General features: G+C 42.7%; 2 protein-coding genes across 3 annotated transcripts; both read right to left on the bottom strand.

Moving 5' to 3' along the window:
* Window positions 1-1,394: 1,394 nt before the first annotated feature.
* On the bottom strand, window positions 1,395-16,036 carry tfap2e (transcription factor AP-2 epsilon). Of its 2 annotated transcripts, none has more exons than XM_084379277.1 (7): window positions 15,924-16,036; window positions 13,420-13,860; window positions 11,354-11,408; window positions 6,366-6,597; window positions 3,755-3,873; window positions 3,098-3,236; window positions 1,395-2,431 (listed from the first exon to the last, which is right to left on the bottom strand). In XM_084379277.1, exons 1-7 carry the CDS (start codon window positions 15,960-15,962, stop codon window positions 2,170-2,172), a joined length of 1,287 nt encoding a protein of 428 aa, XP_084235403.1. In that variant the 5' UTR covers window positions 15,963-16,036; the 3' UTR covers window positions 1,395-2,169. The 2 variants fall into 2 exon arrangements, with proteins under 2 accessions (XP_084235403.1, XP_084235404.1); XM_084379278.1 differs by lacking the exon at window positions 15,924-16,036 and adding an exon at window positions 15,084-15,349.
* Window positions 16,037-17,693: 1,657 nt separating this feature from the next.
* Window positions 17,694-23,301, bottom strand: ncdn (neurochondrin). Its single transcript, XM_084380085.1, has 8 exons — window positions 23,233-23,301; window positions 22,807-23,012; window positions 21,406-22,441; window positions 21,076-21,245; window positions 19,634-19,872; window positions 19,317-19,532; window positions 19,062-19,204; window positions 17,694-18,430 (listed from the first exon to the last, which is right to left on the bottom strand). The coding sequence occupies exons 2-8, from the start codon at window positions 22,996-22,998 to the stop codon at window positions 18,018-18,020; spliced, it is 2,409 nt and encodes an 802-aa protein (XP_084236211.1). The 5' UTR covers window positions 22,999-23,012; window positions 23,233-23,301; the 3' UTR covers window positions 17,694-18,017.
* Between the last annotated feature and the right edge of the window lie 77 nt (window positions 23,302-23,378).

The following is a 23,378-nucleotide window of genomic DNA, read 5'->3' as shown; positions in this document are numbered from 1 at the left end:
CGTTTATGGCTTCATAGGAGTGAATGCTTCTGACGCTTTATCCAGATTTCCTTATAACATCCATGATCTACTCATGGACGAGAGGCTAATGCTCGTGAATATGCAGGATGTTCTCAACTCAGCTGTAACGTTAGTTAGCTTAGTTAGCTTGCCTTTTGTCCATGAGTCCACGCTAACCATCCGCGTAACCTTGTGCTGATTTCTGTAAAGATACTCAGCTGTTGAGTTTATCACATTTTTCTGGAGCTCTCAGCACCACAAGCTGTCGGCCATCTAAACATACATAACTTTTCGACTAAGAGATAAAATATGTAGGCTGCTATTTTTTGTTTTTTGGGATGAACTGTCCCTTTAAGCTCGGCTAAACCTAGACTATGCTAGACGAGTGCTAACAACAGTGGTTTGATTTATCATTTAATAGATTGACAGAAAGTTAATTAATAGTTTTATTAATAGAACAATAGTTAAAGTAATTTAGCGACCTACAAGAGCCAACAAGCTCACAATGACGATGCTAACATGCTAATATTCACCATGTTTACCATCTTGCACGTTAGCATGCTTTCATTTTCTTTTGCATACATCTCAAAGTGCAGCTGAGAATTTTTTTTTCCTATTTATTTTTATTTTTGCACGTACTGCACACAATTTAAAGTAATGCACCAGAGTTAGCCAGCAGCTAATATGCGTCAGTTGCCATTGGATGATGGGGATGTCGCTAGTTTTGCAGGTACTTGGTCAAAAACCAAAGTTTTGGACAAATCATGCATCTAGAGGAAAATCAGAGAATCAACAAAGGCTCAGTAGGATTCATCCTCTTTGAATCATTTATGTGTGTACAAAATTTCAATCTAAAAGTTGTTAAAATATTTCAGCTTGGACAAATGTGGAGGACAGATCAACATGACCATCCCTAGAGTGCAGCTGGAAATGCCAAACATTTACTGTTTTTTAGCATTTTTCTCAGTTTAATATTGGTGTAAATTGAGTATCTTTTGGTTTCGGACTGCAGAAGACACTGTTGTAAACTGCAATGTACACTTTTTCTGACATTTTATAGACTAAACAACCAAATAACCACCCAAAAATAAAATAAATCGACAGATCAATCAATAATGACATTAAATGTGAGTTGCAGGCCTCGCTGTGACCATCCTGTTGAAGTCACATTAGACCTTGCCTAAGGGGACCAATAAAAATTGTCATTATTGAGACAAAGAGAAGGTGGAAGCATTTACAATAAGAGCACAATAAAAGCCTGCTGTCACCTCTGGATTTAAAACTATACGTTAAAGTGGGCTGTTGCATTTAAAAAGTACCTGAAGGGACTATTACTTTTTATTGTTCTGATATAAGAGATCAAACATAAAAACAAACTCGTGAAACTCGACCGATCAGCTCTTAATTGTTTAATAATATATTACATTTATGCCGTAATACAATAATAATAACAACAGTAATAACATTAATAATAAACATACACAGAAAGTACAAAATGATTTGTGTTATTTTCTTAAGTTACCAACACGCAGTACTTCAAAATAAAAGAAAACAATTCTCCTTTAGCTGCCTTTGACTCCTCCTCACCCTCCTCACCCAGAGAACTCAATTTCCCATGACCACCAGTTAAGAAGAACTACATATGGAAGCTGTGCTCGTCCAATCAGAGTGGAGCTAAAAGTCTCCCAAAGGTCCAGAGGAGCAAAGAGCGGGGGTTGTTGTCTCGGATATGGCTTTGCGACACTTCCCAGATGAGTTCAGTCCAAAAAAAGTGTGTGTGAGTGTGAGATGGAAACACGGATAAAGGTGACATGATCAATAAAATAAAAGAGGAGGGGGAGATAAATAAAAAGTAGGAACTCATCCTGAAGAGATGTTTTGTAGACGCCATCATGACACAAACCAGCTACTGAGAAGAGAGGTCCATGCGTCATTTTTGAGTGAGGTGGTTGTGGACACACATTACAGTACAGATATCATCATGAACCCCGACTCCTCCACGACAGGAGGGGACCGCAGGGGATTCTGGGAGGTAAAAGTCTCAGTTTTTATCCTGAGGGCGAAGGTAAAGACACAGAGGGGCAGCTGTCAGTCTTTTTCTCCCCTCTTTTCTCTTCCTGCCTGCCTCTCATCCATCCACCGTTTAACACATCTGTCCGTCCTCCCTCTTCATTTGCGGTGCTTCATCTCCTTGTCGTGGTGGCTCTTCCCTCCGCCCTCTCCTTTGTCCAGCATTTTGATCGCCTCCATCAGGTAGCTCTGGAAGGCAGAGAGCGCGGCGCAGATGGCGGGAGTGCCGAAGCCGTGGGTGAGCAGGCTGAAGTGGGTGAGGCTGCCCTGGACGCCGGGCTCCAGGCAGGGGGTGGGTCGACTGCCGCCCAGTGGAGAGCGGTCCTGGGACATGAGGTCCATGAACTCCTTACAGATCTCCCTGAGAGGAGGAGAGATGAGGCGTTAGCTTGTTGTTAGGAAACGCTGAGATTTATTTCTGCAAGTATAAACTATTGTTTGAATAAATTACTGTTAGTGAGGAAAATGTGTCATAAAGGAGGAAAAATATAATTATAGTGGTTCAAATAATTAAAAGAGTTTCAACCACCAGGTCTCCATCAGTTCTTTAAACAACAACCAACATAACAGTAGCAGAAAAAGATCTTGAAAATCAAGAAGCCCAACAGAAGCTCCTCTCTCCCACAGAAAACACTGCTCCTCAAACACCTCGTCAGTAGCCCCGCCTTTAATTCTGTGAATTTGTGACATCACACTACGTCACTATGTCACACATTTACGTAATTTATGCCCAGTAGCTAATTTGGCACCTAAGAATTTGTTCAGCACAGCTGCTCGGGCGTGTGTGAGCTGACCAATCAGAGCAGACCCCCAGGAGGGGGCGGGGCCTTAAAGGGACAGGAGCGTGTCAGACAGAGGGAGAACATAGTGCTGCAACACTTGTATTCAAGCCCACACTGAAATTACTCAAGTAATGTCGCTTTAATTTTCCCCTTAGAGCCTCGCAACACATTTTGAAATTGACTTTGACATGTGAAATCAGCGGAATGCTCCTTTAAACGTGCAGCGGCGGGTGTGAAACACTCACTTGGTGGCGAGCAGCATGCTGCGCCGTGTCGGGAGCTGGTCCGGCTCGCTCTGCCTGCACAGATACTCGGCTGTGGCTCTGGCTGGAAACTCTGTCTCGCACACGTAACCGAAGTCTCGCGCCAGATGGACGGCCTCACCTGGAGGAAGAGGAGGAGGAGGAGGAAGAGTGAAAAAACAGGAAGTCAAACTAGCACAGCTTTAAAGGGATAGTCCACTGAAAAAAAACAAAAAAGCAGCTGCTGCTTCTGCTTGTTTTAAGAGCCAAAGGTCATCAACTCTGACTTTTTTTACATCAAATAATTATCCATTTTATCGTGTTTAAACGATTCACAACCGACTGGACGGGTCGGGTCGGGTCACGCAGCCGCTTTTCTCACTTTCACTGCTCAAACAGTTCACCGCTTTTTGGCTTTTCTTCCAGCTTTTCTAACGGCACCCTGCACGTGTGTGTGTGCGGACGCGCACGCATGCAGCCACCCATGTTATGACTGTTTATTCATGCCTGCTCATGCGAGGATATTTCTATGTGAATATGTGTCTCTTTCTGTCAGCATGTATGCAGGTCACTGTATGTATGTGTGTGTGTGTGTGTGTGTGTGTGTGTGTGTGTGTGTGTGTGTGTGTGTGTGTGTGTGTGCGTGTGTGTTTTGCCTACCCTCCACTAGAGATGTTAGCAGAGTGACGTTGGCTGCCTTGCGTCGCCCGGCGGGCAGGTTGAGGCCAATCTTCTCCAGACGCTCTCTCAGACAGCGGCCACCATTCTTTGACTTCGCCCTGAGGGGGGACGGAGAGAGAGAGCAGTTTTTTAGGAGGGGGTCCTTGTGTGTGTGTGTGTGTGTGTGTGTGTGTGTGTGTGTGTGTGTGTGTGTGTGTGCGTGTGTGTGTTTGTCTTTATGAGTTTTATTGTGGTGTGCCTGTGAGTACAGTCTGTTCCCTGTCAACACTGCTAGTGTCTTGTATTTTCAGTGGGTTTTTTTGCTTTCCATACTTAAGTTTTTGCTTTTCTTTACTATCTCTGTCTTTGTTTACATTTCTAAATATAAGAATGTTTCAACATCTGTTTTCTATGGTAATATTTCACAGTTTTTACATGATAGGCAGAAGAAGTATTCACTACATTTACTTAAAGTTTAAATTCACTCAAAAATGGACATTCAGTCATTTTCTACACACTCTAATGCTGATGGAAAGTCGGGTGAATTTCTGTGGTCCACACAACATTTCTGGAGCTCTGCAAACAAAATAGCGTCGCAGCGTTCTCCTAAACAACTGAAGTAGATGGGAACTTGTTTTAAAGCGTAAAAAAACAAGGAAAGAAAGAAAAAAAATGGGCGTAATCTAAATCTCTGAATCCCAAATTGATTTGAAAAGAAGTTATGTGCTCACTTCAGACGGAGTGCGCTAATGCTACTAGCTACAGTGAGGATTTTGGCTTAAAGAAGGGCGTAAATAACGTCTTCTCTAATCAATTTGGGATCTAGGAGACTTCTGGAGACTCTCAGCTGTGTGGAGCCATTTTATGTTTTCTTTCAGTGCTGCGAAGTCGCTGCGAAGCTCCAGAAATGTTTCGGTGGACTACAAACCTTCACCCAACTTTGCATCGGCATGGAGTGAATATCCTATTTAAAGGGGCGGAGCTACGAGCATCTTTTATGATCTTTTATGATCTTTTATGAGGGAGGAGTAGGCGCCATTTTAAGGACTTTAATTTGGTTATTTTATTTTTTTTACCCTTCAGACACACATTACAGATTTTATTTGTATGCCTTAGTTCATGTGCGTTAACTTAAGAGTAAAAAAAAACACATCCTGCTTTCGAAATCTTGTAAAAATATTAAAGTAAATATTTCTCTTAGTACTTTCGTGATTTACCTAATGTAAATCATGGCATTTATTTCATTTTAAAATCTTAATTTCCCAAATAACCAGTAACTTATAGCTGTTAAATACTTGTATTGGAGTAGAGAGAGAGAGTAGTAGAGATATTTTCTCATTAAAAAGTCGCATAAAGTCAAATAAAATAGAAAAACTAAAGAAATACTCAACTTGAATGCACTTATTGCTGTGAGTGTGGTCGCTGTGTCTGTCTGGTGAGAAGGGACTGGATATTAGCGACTCTTTAGATCTTTTAATGATGCCCTTTTTAAGTATTTCAGCCTGAGACCCGCATCATAAAGTTGCTTTCTTGCCCCGAGGCCGCGGTTCATTAAACCACATCGCTCCTCTTGTGATTTAGTCCCATGACCCATTTTGGCTCATCAGCTGTGGCCCCATAGTTAAAGTTAAGAGTGGTCAAGATTCAGGAAACAAGATAGCGAGGTCATCGTTTGTCAGAGCTCCTGTCGTCTGTTTTTGTGTAGTAGTCTGCAGCAAATGTTTAACGGTCCATTGTTATTATTGTTACATCTATAAAATTACATTTCACTCTTTGCCTCTCTCTCTTCCCTGCAGTGTTGTTTGTCTGACTGTCACTAAGAGTCTAACACCTCCTTTGTCGATAAACGCTGGATCTCGTTTTGTCTCTTTAACTTCCACCAAGAAACACAAATATATTGGACAGTCGTTTTATTTTAGTGTCGGATACCTCCTCAATTCATTTTCACTGGAAGCTTTCCTGTTTTCTACCAGAATGAAGCTCCTCTCTGATCTCCGCCTTATTTTTGATTATTATGCCACGATCGCTGGAGGTCAGTCAGTCTTTGGGTCTGCATCACATCAGGTGTTTGATTTCAGGGTCAGTCATGTGCTCCTCAGACGTCCCCTCAACTTTAGTGTGTCCCTGAGCTTTTAGGTCATAATGTGGAAATGACTCTGACGCTCAAATGAAGATGAGTTGTGTTGTTGTATGACGAGTTGGGAATAAGCGTCAACAATCAACTATCTTACAAACTGGACTTTTTAAACAACATGTTGACTGTTTACACACTGATTTTGTTCAGACTTGTTGCTGCACCAGTAGACTCCACAAAACCACAACAAATGTTGCTTTATCTGACTTGTTACTGCTAATAAATAACTTTTTTTTAACTCATCTAGTTCATTCTACATGGAACGCAACAACATTTGCTGGCCGCACCTTCTTAAATGTGAGGATTTGCTGCTTTTCTCTCCGTTTATGATAGTAAAAAGTCTACTTCTCAACATTTTTTAGAGACATAATGAGATAAAACTCTTTCAAAATAAGGTCAGCCAAGTCTGGAAACGATTGCTTTAAAGTGTATTTTTGTCTTTGAGCGTAAACCTCTTATTCCCCATCTTCCTCTCACCTGCGGAGGACTCCACCCAGCAGAGAAGCGTTGAGGCACTCGGGCGGGGAGAGGCGTCGCTGCACCTCCCCGACCGTCACCTTGTACTTGGAGGTGGAGCTGAGCAGCGAGAGGCGACCCGGGACCGAACAGAAGACCTCGGCCGGGTTGGACACGGCTCCCATGCCGAGACCCTCCTTGCCGAGGGACAAGGCGGAGAGGGACGAGCCGTTCAGCTTGGACGGAATAGGAACTGCGGGAGAAATGACGAAAAAATTACAAACTTTACACACACTTTACAAGGATGATTAAAAACATGTCTTGTGAAGCGACAGTAGTGTTGTGAGAGTGACTGATTAATCTATTCAGTGTAATGTTCTCCCATGCGTCGACAGCTCTAATTCTGGAGCGCAGCTTGTTGAATCCTCTGTTTGAACGGCAGGTGGTTACATTTTAACTGCGCATTCGCAAATAGCTTTGCTTCACACCTCGAGGAGCTCAATTCACACCCACTTTTCTGCGCCGCGCTAAACTTTCTGTAACTTTTCTGTCAATCATCCGAAGCCTTTCTCAAAAAACACTTTCAGAGTCAAAATTTGGGAGTGATGTCGGCATTGAGACCAACGTCTGTTTGGCTTTTCTTCTCGATCTTTGTGCCATCCTTTAAGGTGTTCACTGATGTCGAGTCAATTAGATTTGGAGTCTTAAATCCTAAATCCACTAAATCCTCTGAATACAGAGGACTGAACAGAAGCGACCCCATTGTGAGTGTGTGTTCGTCTGCTACTCTCCTTACGAGGACCGAATTTACTTACAGGGACACAAAGATTAATTTGTGCCTTATTGGTTTAAAGGCACTTTTTTTTTACTTTAAGGAACCAAAATAATTTGTCATCTATATCTAGTGATACGCAGCCATGCAGAGATATTTAGTGGCCATGTTTTGAGATACAAGTCTGCTTCTGCATCAGGACAAAGGAGGTGATTGGTATTTTTGTTTGTGGTGCTCACAACAGTAGCTTTGTTTACTCTGTTTGTTTGTGTTTATTCTGACTGATGTGTTTATATCAGGGGCTGACTGACTCGGCTTTTTCAGGTCCTATACTGATTATTAGAAATCAAGGGGACTGATATTCATTTACAGTAAAAATCTAAATCTCTGTGTCAAAATTTCGAACAACAAGTGATGAAATAAAGCACAATTTACTCGAGTTCTGTTCTCAAGTACAATTTCAAGGTACTTTACTTGAATATTTCCATTTTCCGCTACTTTGTACTTCCTCTCCACTACGTTTATTCGATAGATTATTATTATCGAGATTATTCAGTGTTTGTAGGCTATTAATTGTGGCGTGTTACCGATCAGATACTGTTGTGGGCTGGACATTGTGTTGCATCAGAGCCAAAATAGCACAGTTTTTAAATGAGTTTATTTTATCAGCAGTCTGAGGCCATTAATCGGGCTACCCCTCGTTTATATGAGGCATTTTTATTCTGTTATAATCAATTATAATTGGAATATTAGCCTCCATGTAAACGCAGCTATTGACAAATCCCATTTAAACTATCCACAAACCTCTCTGTGAAGAGTTTTTATTGCTGGAAATGGTGTGGTTGGCCCACTATTGGACACTTTTTCAATAGTGTGAAACAAATTTACAGTCATTTTATTGGTGTGGAGTAGGATTGCCGTGACATTAAAGTGTTGCTGCACGATTATCGGCGGCAAACAAATTCACTATAATGATATTATCGCGATATCCAGTCGACGATTTGAGGGGGGAGTGCCTCAAGATGCCTCAAAATGATAAATCCCAATTATCAATTATCTGACTGAGGTTTGTGCGAGTTAGTGTCTACAGTCTCGACCACGGCTAAGAATTAAACAACTAGGATCCATCCCCCCCTTTTAAAAATTAACAAATCGCTTATGGACATTTTTTTATGTGTTCTTGGAGGGATTTTATGCCTTCATTCATAAATCGACAGCAGAGAGGAGTTGTGAGGAGAGAGATGGGCACAACATGAAACAAAGACCCTCCTGAAAACACGAACCAGCCCTTTAACTTAATTAATCAAGCTAATAAAGGCGATTTCGTTTACAGTAAAGAAAAGGGATGCACCGATATATGAGCTTATTTACTAAAACTGCAGCTAAAATCAACAACTAAAGTCATAAGTTACACTGTTTTAAATAACTAAGAAGCATATTATTTATATTTTCTATTTTTGAGAAGAAATCAAATATGTGAGCATCAAAAAATGTTGATATTTCTTTCTTTATTTCTTTATTTCTTTATTTCTTGAACGTCATTGGTGGCCAATATTTGCTGCGTTGACTGCTATCGGTCCAGCGTTCACCTCCAGCAGTGGACGATGGTTTTTGTGTCTCGCTTCAATTTTGCACAGGTGTGTTCAGGAGATACTGGCTCGTGACGTCCCTGCCCTCAGTTTGTGATGCTTCTCTATTTCGTTTTCATATGAAAGGTTACATTATATATTTGTACCACAGGAACAAAATAAATAAAATCAACACACGCACAAACATCAGCCAAATTATAATTTTAAACATCTGTAACAGCCCAGAAATTCACAATCGCTGCATCAAATTTCAGCACCATATTTAGAAGAACATGCAACATTTTAAACATTTTCCTGACGGCGCTGCAATTTTTCTCTTCCTCCCTCTTTTTAAATAAAATATCATCTGTACGTCTGTACGCTCTCGGTCCGCTCACACACTGTGGGGAGGCGGGTGGCATCCTTACGATGCCCTGCTGAGCAGCACAGACTCCCCGGACTGAAGAAATCTCTTAAAATCCTCTCATTCACAAGCAGCCCGATCATCCAGCCGGCGAGGCCACAGAGCCGCTCTCTCTCTCTCTTTCTCCTTTGTCATCTGTCTGCCCCTCCCTCTCTCTCTCTCTCTTTCTCTTATCATCTTTCTCGACTCTTTCTTGTGCCTCCCACTCTTTATCTTCCCCCCTTTCCCTTGTCTTTTTTTTTTTCTTTCTTCCACACCCTGTCTCGCTCTCTTCTCCCTATTGGATTTTCTTATTCATGAGGGCTTTAGGTTTGCTCTGCTATCGGCTCTAAGTGCCTCTCTCTGCGGTAATTGATCGATTCTTAGCGTTTGGCAAACAAGTGGAATCGCTGTCACTTCATCAAATGACTGCTGGTTCGCAGCAGCAACATGGCAGCAGTTTGGATCGCGCTAGACATTTACAGTGTGAGCCTCCTGCTTCTCTTCAGGGACCTGATTTGGAGAATTACATCCTTGTTTTTGTGAAAACTTTGCAGCAGGGAAAAGGTTCGTGCCGGTGAGGGGGTTGGATGACTGAAATATTCAGAATCAGGAGGCCAAAATATATTCGTAAATGTGAGCGGATGCTGTTCATGTTTAAAATCAAGCATTTAATCACCAAGAAAAGAAAAATGTCCCATTTTTTGAGGAAGACTTGCTCCTCAGGTGACACTTTTTTGGGTGTGTGGTGCTCTAAAACAAGCTGAAGATGACACCTACTGTGTTGTTAAAATGACTGAAAAGTGAATGGGGTTTGGCTGACAGAACCACAGCTAGAAGATGATTTATATTTTAAGGATTTAAGGATTAAATTTAAGGATTTATGGTAACCATCATTAATACATAGTACATTTACAGTTATTAAGCAAATCTTTATTGTAAAGTTGCTATTGATGTTCATAATACTTTGTAAATGGTTTATAAATACTGTGTAGTTCATCTATAAACATCTGGATGGCCATTTTAAAGATGAAGCTGATGTTTATAAGCCTTTACAATTGCTTAATAAATGGTTTATAAAGCATTTCATTGTTTGTTAACGGTGAAATAACGTTAACTAAAGTCTGATTAACTATAATTTTACTGTTATTTTCTTTATATAAAAGGAAATCGCTTAAAATACAAATCATCCATCCGAGTGTGATTCTGTCAACCAAACCCCATTTAATTTTCAGCCATTTTTCACCACAGTACGTGTTGTTTTTAGCTTGTTTCTGGGCAAATCTTTACTTTTTTATCGCAGCGCTACACACCCGAACAAGTTTAATTTACTGTTAATGCAATATGTATTAATGAAGGTTGTTATGAAGTGTCATTGTCTTTATATAAAAAGAAATTCCTTTAAATACAAATCATACTCCAAGTGTGATTCTGTCAACCAAACCCCACTTATTTTTCAGCCATTTTTACAACAGGGTGTCATCTTTCGCTTGTTTCTTAGCAAACCTTCATTTTTTTATTGCAGCACTACACAACCAAACAGGCCGCATCTATCTAGTTTTTTTCTCGCCCCTTTTGGCTGAGCGAGGTTTTCACAGTATCGCACTCCACCAGCAACAAATCCAACTTGAATTTTCTAATCGTGCCCCTGTGTCTCCTGCAACTCCGAGTCGGTAATATTAGAGTGATCATACTCTGCAAATTTCCCCACAACTCCTCTTTTATCACGTTCCCCTCCTTTTTTTTCTTCTTTGCCCCACTTCTCTCTCCTCTTCCCTCTAATCCCTCACTCTCTCTCTCTCTCTCTCACACACACACACACACACACACACACACACACACACACACACACACACACACACACACACTCTCTCTCTCTCTCATATGACCATGAACAGTTCATTAAGAATGTGTGCCTTTGGGGTGAAGTCTGCAGCTGAGTATTAGAGGACTTCTTGACTTCAAATGAAATAGCAAAACAGAATTATTTATAGTGTGTGTGTGTGTGTGTGTGTGTGTGTGTGTGTGTGTGTGAGACAGCGAGAGAGACTGGTGTTGGAGTGCCCCTAAACACAAAACCGCCTTCAGCACGTATAGCACAATTATATAGGTGCACACTTAGACACACAAATGCACACATACACACTCAATCTCTCTCGCTCTCTCTCTCTCTCTCTCTGTCACACACACACACACACTCACACACACACACACACACACACACACACACACACACACACACACACAGAGCTCTCCCACCTCTTACCTTTTTTAATGACAGAGTGGTCGAGGATGCCCAAGGCTGATCCTTCCTCCATTCCCTGTGTCAGACAGACAGACAGTCACTATCATTTATCCACCGGCCTCACAGCCAACACACACTTATAGACACACACACTTACAGACACACACACAGCTTGTGTCTCTCAGGCCAAAGCAAGACGGACCTTCCATCTTGCTTTGGCCCCTCACAGCACATATGAACACGATCCATATCAGAGTAAATAAAACAATCTGTTACTCTCCTTCGATTTAGTGTCGAGCTTCTTTGTGCAAAATGGAGAGCAGATGATACATTTTTAACACATTATTCACATTCATGCACAGATCTGATGAAATGATTTTTGGCCACTTGGGTGTTTTAAATTTGAAGAATCGTGTAAATGCAGATTTTTGTGTCATTTATAAGCTTCATGTTTGGCTCTAAAATAAAGAAAAGTTGCCTGTTTTTCATTTTTCAGTGCAACAAAAATGCTTATTTACTAAAAATACAGTAAAATCAAACAATGTATGTCATATTTTACACTGTTTCAACCAACTACAGAGCAGATTATTCATTTATTCTATGTTTTAACAGAAATAAAAATAATTCCCATCATTTGAGCATCAAAAAATGTTAATATTTCTTTTTATTTTTCTTTCAGATGTGCGTAAAAACGAAATAAATGATTCAAAAATGGTCAAAAGCAGCCACCGTAGCTCACCAATCCACAGAGTAATTGAAAGCCTCTGCAGTTTATTTGATCTTTTCACTCACTGAGGATAAAAATTGTCTTGCAAGGCGATTCTCGGATGTCTCCTTTGTGCTGAATTTATAAGAGGATTCAAACGCGGAGGATATAATCCATTAATCAAATAAAAGGTCCTTGTCGAGTGGGAGCGTTTAACAGCAACATGCCCGGGTTGACTCCTCGCCTTGGCGCTCCTCTCAAACGTTTCTTTTCTATTAATGACCGTGCAGATCAATTGGTCTCGGTGTGTTTTCTTTCTGCGTGGAGGCAACAAACAGCGTCTGCAGCTGCACCTGCTGCAGGGAAGCTGACTGCTCAATAAACCATAGAAACTATTCTTCTCCCGAAAAAAAAACCTGCAGAAGACAAAAAGGGGGCTGCAGAAAGACTTTGTCTGTGTGACAGACAGCGGATAATATAATGCTGCGTGCATGTGGCGAGTGTCACCCTGAGAACAAAATCTAAAGAAGAAATGCAGAGGTATAAAATATTTTTATATCGTCTGTAACACTTCCGCAGACACTTCTGTGCATCTAGAATATAAATTCCAGTCATTCATCTCAATTTAAGCATAAAATTCTGGATAGATTCGTAAGAAGTTTGGATCAGAAACTCTTAAAAACGACATATAGTGTTGGAAACAGACGTATTCAAAAATCCACACTTGAGGAAATTGAGGATATTTATCCAAAATATTATTATCTACCAATTTATGAACGAAATTTTAGAGAAAATAAACATTTTTCTCCAATATTCTTGCAGAAATTCATATTTCAGTCCTGGCATTATACTCCAACCGTTCACAAGTTTGTTTTATTTTTTTATTTTTGTGTCTGGAGGAAGCGACGCACCACTGTTTTCCTTCTGGATTTAATAAAGCTCCTGAGAATTTTTGGAGAAAGTCACATAAAAATAGGCTTCAGGTCTGCAGGAGGTTTTCAAAACATAATAAATAAAATCAAATAACGGGAGAAAATTACAAAATTACAAAATATAAAATGAGGAGTGGAGAATTAAAGGTGTTTATTTTAAAAAAGGGTTTATTATAAATTGCGTCCTTTGAAGGAGAAATAGGAAATGGAAGATAAATTGCCTGAAGGCCTTCTCGCCGATCCACGTCTTATACAAGGCCTATACAAGACAAGGTTGCACTTATTTTAAATTGTATTTATGTTGTTATAAAAATTAAAAATCAAAGAGGCTCAGAGGAGATTTCGTTCATGTTTGTGCGCACTGGTCCTGACTTTTACGCACGGTCTTCCCAGTGCGCAGCGCCACCGCAAAGGCTGGAAAACCAAAATAAACAAACAAACAAAGTCACCTGAAGATCCTCGAGGCCGTGATGTCCCAGGTGCATCCCGAGAGGACCGTCCCCGAGAGCGGCAGCGCCTTCCCCGAGCCCGTGCAGCAGCCGAGGGACAGCTGGATACTCCCGCCGGGGGTCGAGGCTCAGAGCCCGGTGCGACTGTGACAGCAGCCCCCCCTCTTCGGAGCGCGACCTCTGCGAGTGCCATGCCGCTTGCTGATGCTGATGGATGGAGTTGATGGAGGGGTAGGGGTCTGACAGGTGGGAATACGAGTCCTGGCTCTGGGAGTATGGCAGGGAGGACTGGGGGTAAGGAGGGGGGAAGTACGGAGGCTGGAAGTCAGAGGCCGGAGTGTGGCAGAGCGGGGGAGCCGAGGAGTAGGCGGCCTGGTTCAGGGAGGACAGCTGGGAGAGGCGCCCACTCGGCGAAGAGCCGCTTAGTCCGTCTGCGCGGTCCTGCAGAGAATTAAACAAGTTTGCTCAAACACTTTTCATCAAAAGTCAGACGGATTCTGAAAGTCCCGAGCTCCGGGAGACGCGTTATTTCTAAACCTGACGCTTAAATCCGAGGGCTGAATTTGCACAGTTAAAGAAAAATATAAAAACGGTTTTACTGTGACACAAAACTGCAACAAACACGAATTAGCGTATTTCCATTTTTATCAGATGGTTAGAAATAGCAGCAGCAGCGGCGCTTGAAGTGATGCGCACTGGCAGAAGACGCCCTTGGCATCGCTGCTGAACAGTGTCAGAAAGGTCACGGCCACCAAGAAGCTGCACAAAGGACAGGTAACACACAACAACAACACGCTGCTCCGGGAGGGGGGCACGAGGGCAAATAATCCGCCACCGTGTCAACAAAAGCACAACTGACCCCGGGACTGGAAACTAACGAGAAAAAAAAAAAACAACTTCATCCAGCGCAGAAAATGATTTTATTTTCACTTCACAAGTTCAACTCCCGCATGCAACAGTATGAATAACATGTAGTCCACTAGCCTACATTTGTGCTCACACACTTCCTGGGAAAATTGGATTTTTTTGGAAGCTGGGTCACCCGGATCAATGCTGTTGTGATGGAACAATGTCCATTATCTGTCAGGCAGAGGCCAAGTTAAAAGCACAGTTAAAAGTCACGCTGTGCGCTCCGACATTTCAGTCTCACAAAGTTTATATTTGAAGCCGTAAAAGCGCAGAGAGACGCGCCGTCCTCTGCCGGCTTCTGCGGCGAGCGGACACTTCACTGTCAGCCGGTCTCACTCGCTGTGACACCGCGCAGACAAAGAGCATCTCCGCGGACAGATGCGCGGCGCCGCAACACTTGAAGTGTGTGTCAGGACGGCTCATCGGAGAGGATGGAGACTTGAGAGCAGAGGACGAGCCAAATTCGCCAAACATGCTTTTATTTCTCGTCCCAAAAAAAAAAAATCACCAAACATCTCTCTTCTCTGCAGGCTGTCAGCTGATATCACACAGATAAAAATGCAGCACATTTATCAAATCATAAATCTTTTTTTCTTTTTCTTAATTTAATCGGAATTTGCTGTTTTTGCGCGTTGTTCGCATCTGCTTTCATGTTTCCTCGGTGCAGAAAATAAACTCGAGTTGCATCACTTATAAACAAACATCAGCATCCCAAAAAACCCCAAAAACAAAACAAGACTCTCAATCAAACTCACCATAGCCGAATACGTGTGGATTAACATCTGGACCGCTCTGAATGCCCCCCTAATGTAAAACTCAACAGGACGCGCGGGCTTCCAACGACTCGAAAGATGTCACCAAATTCTCCGGAGATGTAATCCAGGCTTGTTTAACGCTCCATTAAATTCAAAGGGTGTTATTTACTTTTCCTTTATCTCTCTGTTTGACGGAGCTCTTTACGCGCAGATGAAAAGCTGCTGCTGCTGCTGCTGCTGCTGCTGCTGCCAGTACACACACACACAAGCGCGCACAACACACGTACAGAGTCCTCCAGTCTCTCCATGAGCGCACTACTTATAGGTTTTGCGCGCACCCGGCAGAATGAGGGGAGGGGTCGACAGGGTCCGCTTCTCTTAAAGAGATATATTCATTCAATTACCGGCTGTTAACTCGCACAGGCGCTGCACTTTCACGTTTATTGTTTGATTCGTTTAAAAAATGGCACTCTTTGGATTTTACGCACCGATGGAGACTATAAATCATCAGTGATTAAATATGTTTACTTAACATAAATCACAAATAAACAAGGCAATTATATTCTCTGATTTTGATGTCCAATTAAGTCACTTTTACGCACGGATCTCCAGTTTCCTCTCGTGAAAAAATCTTTGTGTTTATCCAGTAATTTAATTTCCTCCAAACATTTTACGCACACTGAGTCCTCCGCACGTTTAATAACCGACAAGTGAATTTTCTGAGCCAACAGGCCCACCATGTGCAGCCTTTTACGCACAGAATAATTGCCTTCTACGTAGCTGTAGAAGGAAAAAAAATACAAAAATGCGGACAGAAAAGTCTTTGGTGTTTCTTTTTACCTGCAAGCCGTCGGTCTTGGATCGAGATTTCCAGAGCATGATGGAGGTGGAGGTGGTGGTGGTGGTGGTGGTGGCTCTCAGTCCGGGTGTCAAGCTGCAGCTGAGGGGTTAATGTGACGCGCTGGATGGAGAGGAGACGGGGATGAAGGTACAGAGAGGAGTGAGTTAGTTTGAGAGACGATGCAGGAGTTTGTATGGATGGGTGTCTGGGAGGGGGTAGAGGGGTAGAGAAAAAAACAGGAGGGCGGGAGGTGACAGGGTGACAGGAGTCGCGGATGGGGTGGCTGAAACTTTTTCACGCTTTGTGTGGACGAGAGGAACAGAGACAAGGAAACAATGGCTGGTCGGTGATAATACATGAGATTTTCAGTGTTTTTGGTACAATTATTTCATCATAAAACTGTTCTACAAGGAGAAAACAACACATTTATCCAAAGAGACGCAGAAAAATGAATAAGGACATACATTTAATATATTATTGAGATGAGTCACTCACTTCTTGTTGCTCTTTCACTGAATAAAAACTGGAAAAAAAATTTAATTATTCCTTCATCATTCCTCCAACACTAAATGGCAACAATGGCCACCTTTGTTATTTTCCTAAATGAGATCCAGGAAGCGGAATTAGAAGGGAAGTCAAGCAAGAAAAAAAAAAAAGAGTTTTACATTCAGATCTCCCTCTGCAAATGTGCAGATTTAAGGATAGAGGTGTGAGCGTTAGTTAGCAAGAACTTCAAGTCTCAGTGCGCCATCTTGTGGTGGTTCATAGAAGAGAGGCCACTTGGAGAAATCCTGCTCCCTTAAAGAGCACATTACTGGATATATGAGGATGATGTAACAGTCCTGCTGCGAGACATTTTCATGAGAAGCAACATCACATTTTATGTTTATTTTTACATGTGATGAAGTCCAGTTTATCCTCGCTTGAACGGAGGGTCTAAGGACAGAGGACGTCGTTCACAGTACAGATTGTAAAACCCACTGAGGCAATGTGATTGTGATTTTGGGCTAAAAAAATAAAATTGATTTGATTTTCTGTTTATTTTTAAGTGTTTTTCTCTTCCTGGAGGCATGAATGGGGACTTTTAATTTTATTACTGTGGTTTTGTAATCTTTTTTTTATGATATTTCTTCTTACTCTTCCTGTTTACAGCACTTTATAAAAAGTTGTTTTGGACAAACTTCAGTAAAACATACTGACTGTACGGTCGCCCAAGTCCTTCATTAACCTCTCTGTCAGTCTGGGAGAACGATTGTCCTGAAGACACACGAGCACATAACTAACCCACGTTTGTAGCTTCTCCACTGGTTTATGTGTGCGATGTATGTTTGGTTGCCTTTTACACATTTTTAAAAAAAACTGTTCTTGAATCTTTTCATCTTCATACCTACCCTATTGAAATCTTGTTTGTAATGTGATTCATGAAGGCCACAAGTCATTTTAATGGCCAGAGCTGGAAGACCTTGTAGGCTCGCTCACTCTGCTCCTCCAGTGCCCATCCACGGGTCACAGAGGCTTCACTGTGGCTGGTCCCTCTCTCTGGAGTATCGTCCCTCGGGGTTTGCACCAGCACACATCTGTTGCTTCCTTTAAGGCGCAATTGAAAACGCACCTGTTCAGACTCGCCTTCTCTAATGCTCCTTAATGTGCTGTTCTTCTATCATTATTGTCTTCTGTATGTATCGACTGTTTTTATTTGCTTCAGTTTGAAGTTTTTCAGCAAATAAATATCGCTCCTGAAAAGAAACACATCGGCAGAAAGGGACTGGTTGGCTTTCTAACAAAATAGCTCTTTATTAAAGGCATTAACGTTCACAATTCACATGTAAGAAGCTGTCATTTCAGAGCACAGCTTTCTAAACATTTATATTGTTTTACACAGAAAAATATGTTTGTGCATCATAATTTTCAGGACTATTTTCATAATTTCCTTACAACAAAGTCTGAGACAACAGACACATTATTCATGTCAGACTCAGGCTCAAGTAACAAACACAAGTTTGGCTTCAGTCACAGCCTTTTCTTCATTACTTCATTTTTAACTCTGCGTGTTAAAAATAGTCCAACAAAGAGCTCACTGTGTCAGTCTGGTTTCACTTCACTCCCGCTGACTTCTTCAGGTTCCTCATGCCGCTCAAAGCTCCTCTATCGTTTCTCATCACGTCTCCGATCTCCAGTTTACAGGCCGGGCACTGTTCTGCCATGGCGCACAGAGCTTCCTCCAGCGCCCCCTGTGTGTGCTGGTCAGGTAGTGCGCTACACTGACTGAGCATGGTGAGTGTGTTTTTCAGCCAGCCTTCCTCTCTGACCAGGGTGGTGATCCAGGGCTGAGCGCGGACGCAGCCTCCCAGAGCCTGCAGGCCCAACCTCCAGAGCTCCGCGGCCTCGTCCCAGCTCTCCGCCCAGCTGAGGCTCACCTTGACCGGGCCGGGGCTGGAGCCGGAGTCCAGGGCGCCGCGGAGGAACCGCAGAGCCGCGGAGAAGAAGCGCCTCTGACCGGCTTCTCCTGGAAAATAAAAAAAAAGTTAGTAGAGTTTTACATTTTTGAAGCAAAGTGAACAATAACAGGCATTTTGTGAACTGTCGCTTTAAAGAGGACAAGTTCGGTTTACAGCCACAACTCTGCCCGACTTAGAGCCCACATGATCTACATTCCCACAGGCCTTTTTTGGAGCAAAAGAAGGAAACACACAAGGGTAACTAATAACATTAGTGACGGCTGCGTTTAAATTTAGGTTTGCCAGTTCCACAGCCCTGATATAGCTTTATTCACAGAAGACCTTTTGACACGTCACAGTCGGAAAAACACAAATTAAAGACGGGTGATTTACATTAACATGCTTCTGTTTCAGGGTCCTGGTGGTGTGAAGGTTAGTTCACTGTCACATGGTTTCCATGTATATTTTTAGAGAACAGAGCCTTTGTTAATGTTAATGCCTGTGTTTTGCTATGAAATGTCAAAATGTCTGATGCTACTAATGTGTCAAAAACTGAATAAAAACAAAAGCACTCGCTCAAAATTGTAGGTTTGCTGTACTACACTATACTTATCTAAGCTAAAATTAGCATCGCAATCAGCCGAACACAACAGGAAAAGGTACCGAGTGATTAAGCAAAACAAAAGAACACATTTTCACCTGAAGGAGCTGATTTGAGTCTGCCAATCATTAATCCTAATGTGCAGCAATTTGCTGCGAGCACAAGCAGATGAGGTTTATGAACCAGAACGGGAAGTGCTTCACTCAGAAGGGCCTCCAGCGCTCTGAAACATGGGTCCTTCCTAGACAACAAATCAGAAAAAATGCACGGCATCATAAACAAACTCGTGTTGGTAAACTACAGATCATTAACTTGCAGGCTTCTGCCAGTGTTTCTCTTTGTAAAGCAGCTACCTGACTCTCTCTGGCTCTGTCACGGTGAAGTTCAGGAGGGCGGAGCAGGCCGTCTCCATGCTGGGATCCCTGCTCGACCCCGCCCCACTTTTCCCCTTGAGGGAGCTCCAGCACTGCGACAGGAAGTCAACCAGCAGGGCCGGGGTGTCGAGGGTGAGCAGCACCTTCCTGGGACCTTCCTCTGCCGACAGGTGACAGAGAGCTGGGAGGAGATACCTGAAGAGAGAGAGGAGGATGTCAGAGAAGAATCTATGGATCCATGTTTTTTTTTTTTTATTTATTGTTATGATTCATTCTTTATATAACGTCATCTTTACCTCAGAGCTTCTTTGCCCGTCCACGTCCCCCCCTCCTCTCTGACGGACATCTCGGCCATCCAGTCGGACAGGCCCTGCTCCGGGCTCTCGCCCTGCAGGTGACTCCGGCAGTATCCGATCAGGAAAGGCAACAGTCCAGTCACTTCCTCCTTCAGACAGGAAGTCTCCTCGGCCAGCCATGAGCACAGAGAGCGGAATGTGGCGAAGATGAAAGGGTCACCATAGCGACTTGGATCCACCTACGAGAACAGGAAGAGACGAGGAAGAGTGTAAAAGAAAATAATTCATGTTCCTCACAGAACCATTACAGAACCTCAAAATACTGAGGGAAAGGATTTTTTTTTTATATAATAAGATTTATACTCTCTGGTTCACTGGTATAAAACAGAAGTATTTTTAACATGTACTGGGAAATGTTTCACACATGCTGTTCTTTGGAAACCTTCCTGGTCTGCCAAAATATTTAATTCCTACTTTTTTCCCCTGGCAGTGCATCTTGACTCGTTATTGTCCTGCCAAGAAAAAAACAAGCCTTTTTTTTGCTTTCTTATTGCTACATTCTAACATAATAAAAAAGAAACTATAAAAAAATAAAACAGAACAACTTCTTTGGACTGAAAAGAACAGGAATCCAGTCATAACACTGCCTGTTAATGAACAGATTTAACACTTAACACGTAAGTAGAGCTGTAATTATCAGTTATTTTCATTAGTGTTTATTTTCTTGTTAAATGATTTGTCACACATCAGAAAACAAGGGAAAAATATAGCAGCCGAAAACTAAAAAAATATTCAGTTTATCCTGCAGTACATCCTCCCGTGTGGAGAGGATGAAGCCAAGAAATGTTCAAACATTACTCAGAAAGTAAATAAAAGTCTTGCCCTCACATATAACTAGTCTTCTTATTTATCAGTCTTGCTGGTGAGGGCTTCTCGCTGAAATCTGTGAGTTTTGTTTGTTTTTTATTCTCGGCACTACATACACGATATGTTGCTTAAGTTTTGGAGCAGTGTGCACTTTTGTTTCTTTCCTTAAAACATGAATACACTTTTTATAAACTGCTTATTTACATCTTAGACACATTTTCTTTTCTTTTGGTTGTGTGCTGTTGTGATGTTCTTTTGTATATTGTGTTTGTGTTTTTACCCTTTTCTGTAAATCAAAACTTCCCCTCGAGGAATAATAAAAGTCTGAACTGATTTGTGAGCTCACCATTGCAAAATAAAATCCCCAATATAATGTCAACTACATTACAAGCTACACTTATCATTTACTAAACATTTATCCAGCATTCATAATTCCTGGGGGAAGAATTCTACATTTTTTGGCGCAGCACCAGGAACAATCCTTTTGTGCACAACCAGTGATTAAATATCCAGAACCGGCAACAAGTCGCTTGTAGTCGTTGGTATAAACAGAAGCTTAAACGTCTTCCTCTCACCTGCTGCAGGTGGTACATTAAAGCAGAGAAGGCTTCCTCCAACACGCCGAGGACCTGCCTGCTCTGCTGCAGGCTGAGAGAAGAGATGGAGCTCTGAGGAGGCGTGGTGGTCTGTGGCACACCCTGACAGCAGGCCTGCTCGATGGCCGCCTCCATGATTCTGTAACAGCCTGTGATGATGATGAAGAAGACCGGGTTTAAGTTTTCATGAGGAATCAAACTATAAACAGAAACTGTTATGGTGGCTCCTGCTTAACAAGTGCTTGAATGGTTCAGAATTGGCAGACCTTCTGTTTACAATCAATACACTATCTCAAATAAGTACAGTACCTGTGAGTGTGTGCTGCAGCTCTGGGCTCAGTTCGTTTCCAGGTGGTTCCTCCAAACCCATTCTGACCTCCACACAGGCCCGGTTCACCAGTAGGCAGCAGAACTTTGGCGGCCCTACCAGCTCCCATCCGAACAAATCCAGCAGACAAGCACTGAGGCGCAGGATCGGCCCAATCTGTCTCGGCGTCAACTTAGCCTGCAGCATTGGTCTCAGAACCCCCCATACACGAGTAACGGCTCCCTTCAGCTCCTCACTCTCGAGTGACGCTCCTACTGGGGGGAGAAACTGCACCAGCTGGGCACACATGTCCAGTTTGGGCTGGTCTTTGGCTTGACAGAAGTCTTTGGAGAGCCTGGCAAGAAGATTGAGGAGTTCTGCAGGGTGTTTACTCCACACTTTGGCTTTGGTTTTACCTGAGAGGAGGCAACCAAGCAAGGCGAGCCCCTTCTCGTGGCTGAAAGTCTGGTTTTGTTCCACTGCTTGGCACAGAGCAGGAACAGCACCCCGGCTCAGCAGCTGGTCAGGACCTCTGGGTAAGGCACACACAGCTGTGAGAATCTGGTAGCAGTCGGCAGCCATTGCCTCATCCAGTTTGGAGGAGGGAGAGCTTTGTTGAGATGATGATTCTTTGTTTGCTTCACTGCTGCTGTCATCTTTTTGCTTGCTCTCTTCTCTTTTCACACCCTCTCCTGCTGATTTTGCCAAATTAGCAGGATTACTTTCTGTGTTTAAACTTTCTGCTGACTGGACTTTACAATCTGGACTCTGCTGGCTCACAGGACCATTTGCTAAAATACCCAGCAGGAGCGGGATGGTGGTGAGGAGCTGGGGATGGGAGGCCATGTCCGGGTCTGTGCTCAGGGCAGCCAACAGAGCCGTGCCCAGCGAAAGGAGCTCATGTGGGGGTAAGCCAGAGTGGTCGTTCCCTCTGACTGCTGTCACCAAAAGTCGAGCTGGAAGGTTCAGGCCCACGGCCTCGAAGATGCGCCTCAAGGTGGGTTTGTCAAGCTGGTTTGCTGGGCACAAGCGAGTTATCTGAAGGCAGGGAGAGGTAACGCCACAATAAACATCAGCGCTGAGATCTGACCAGCAACCCTTTAATACTATATTTCTTATACTTCATGCCCAAGTTACTACCAGTCCAAGCCTTTTATTCCTGTCATGTGTACTCTTAAGTGCATGCATTTGTCCAAATATTGAGCAGATTACATTTTTCTCTCCTTTGCTTTTTTCCTACATCAACCCACTCGTGCAAAGATTTTTCTAGATGCCATTTACAAATACTAATTATACATATACATAATACAAGCTACACATGTATTAGCTTTACAGGCATCAGGTTGATAATATTATACTGTTTCAGGTGAAATAGCATCCTGAATGTGTCCTTGATGACTTACCAACAGAAGAGCAGCCAAGGTCTGACTGTCATTTTTAGCATGTTTGAGTGCATGAAGGCATCTCTCCAACACCTCTGTCTGGGCATCAGTCAAACCGCCTCCTGCATCCATCTCTGAGCCTCCTCCACCTTCTCCTCCTCCCTGCTCCTCTTCTCCAGGAGGCTGACTGCTCACCTCCATACTGTCAGCCATTATGACCTTGGTAACTGTGGTAACCAAGAGAGGAGTACGAAGTTAGCAAACAAAACTTAAGACGAATTGAAAAATGTGACCGATCATGTCATTAGCGCCAAACCGTTGAGGGCACAACAACAGCAGCCTAATTTAATGATTTCCAGGTGGTTTGTCGAGTGTTTTTAAGTAATGGTTAGTAAGAATTTACCATTTATAGTTTGAAATTAGTAAACGTTTTCTAAAATAACTTACTTTGTTGACAGCCTCTCACACGCCGCAACACCTCGTGAGCCTTCCCGGAAGTGAACTGTCAAAATAACGCTGCGACAACCAATGAAAACCGTCCAACAAGGGCAAGGAACCAATCAGAAGAGGGGTACTTGGAAGGCGGAGACGCC

The sequence above is a fragment of the Pagrus pagrus genome (assembly GCF_965226575.1).
Source record: "Pagrus pagrus genome assembly, chromosome: 17".
Taxonomy (NCBI): Eukaryota; Metazoa; Chordata; class Actinopteri; order Spariformes; family Sparidae; genus Pagrus; species Pagrus pagrus.
This window is presented reverse-complemented; position numbering and strand designations above follow the sequence as displayed.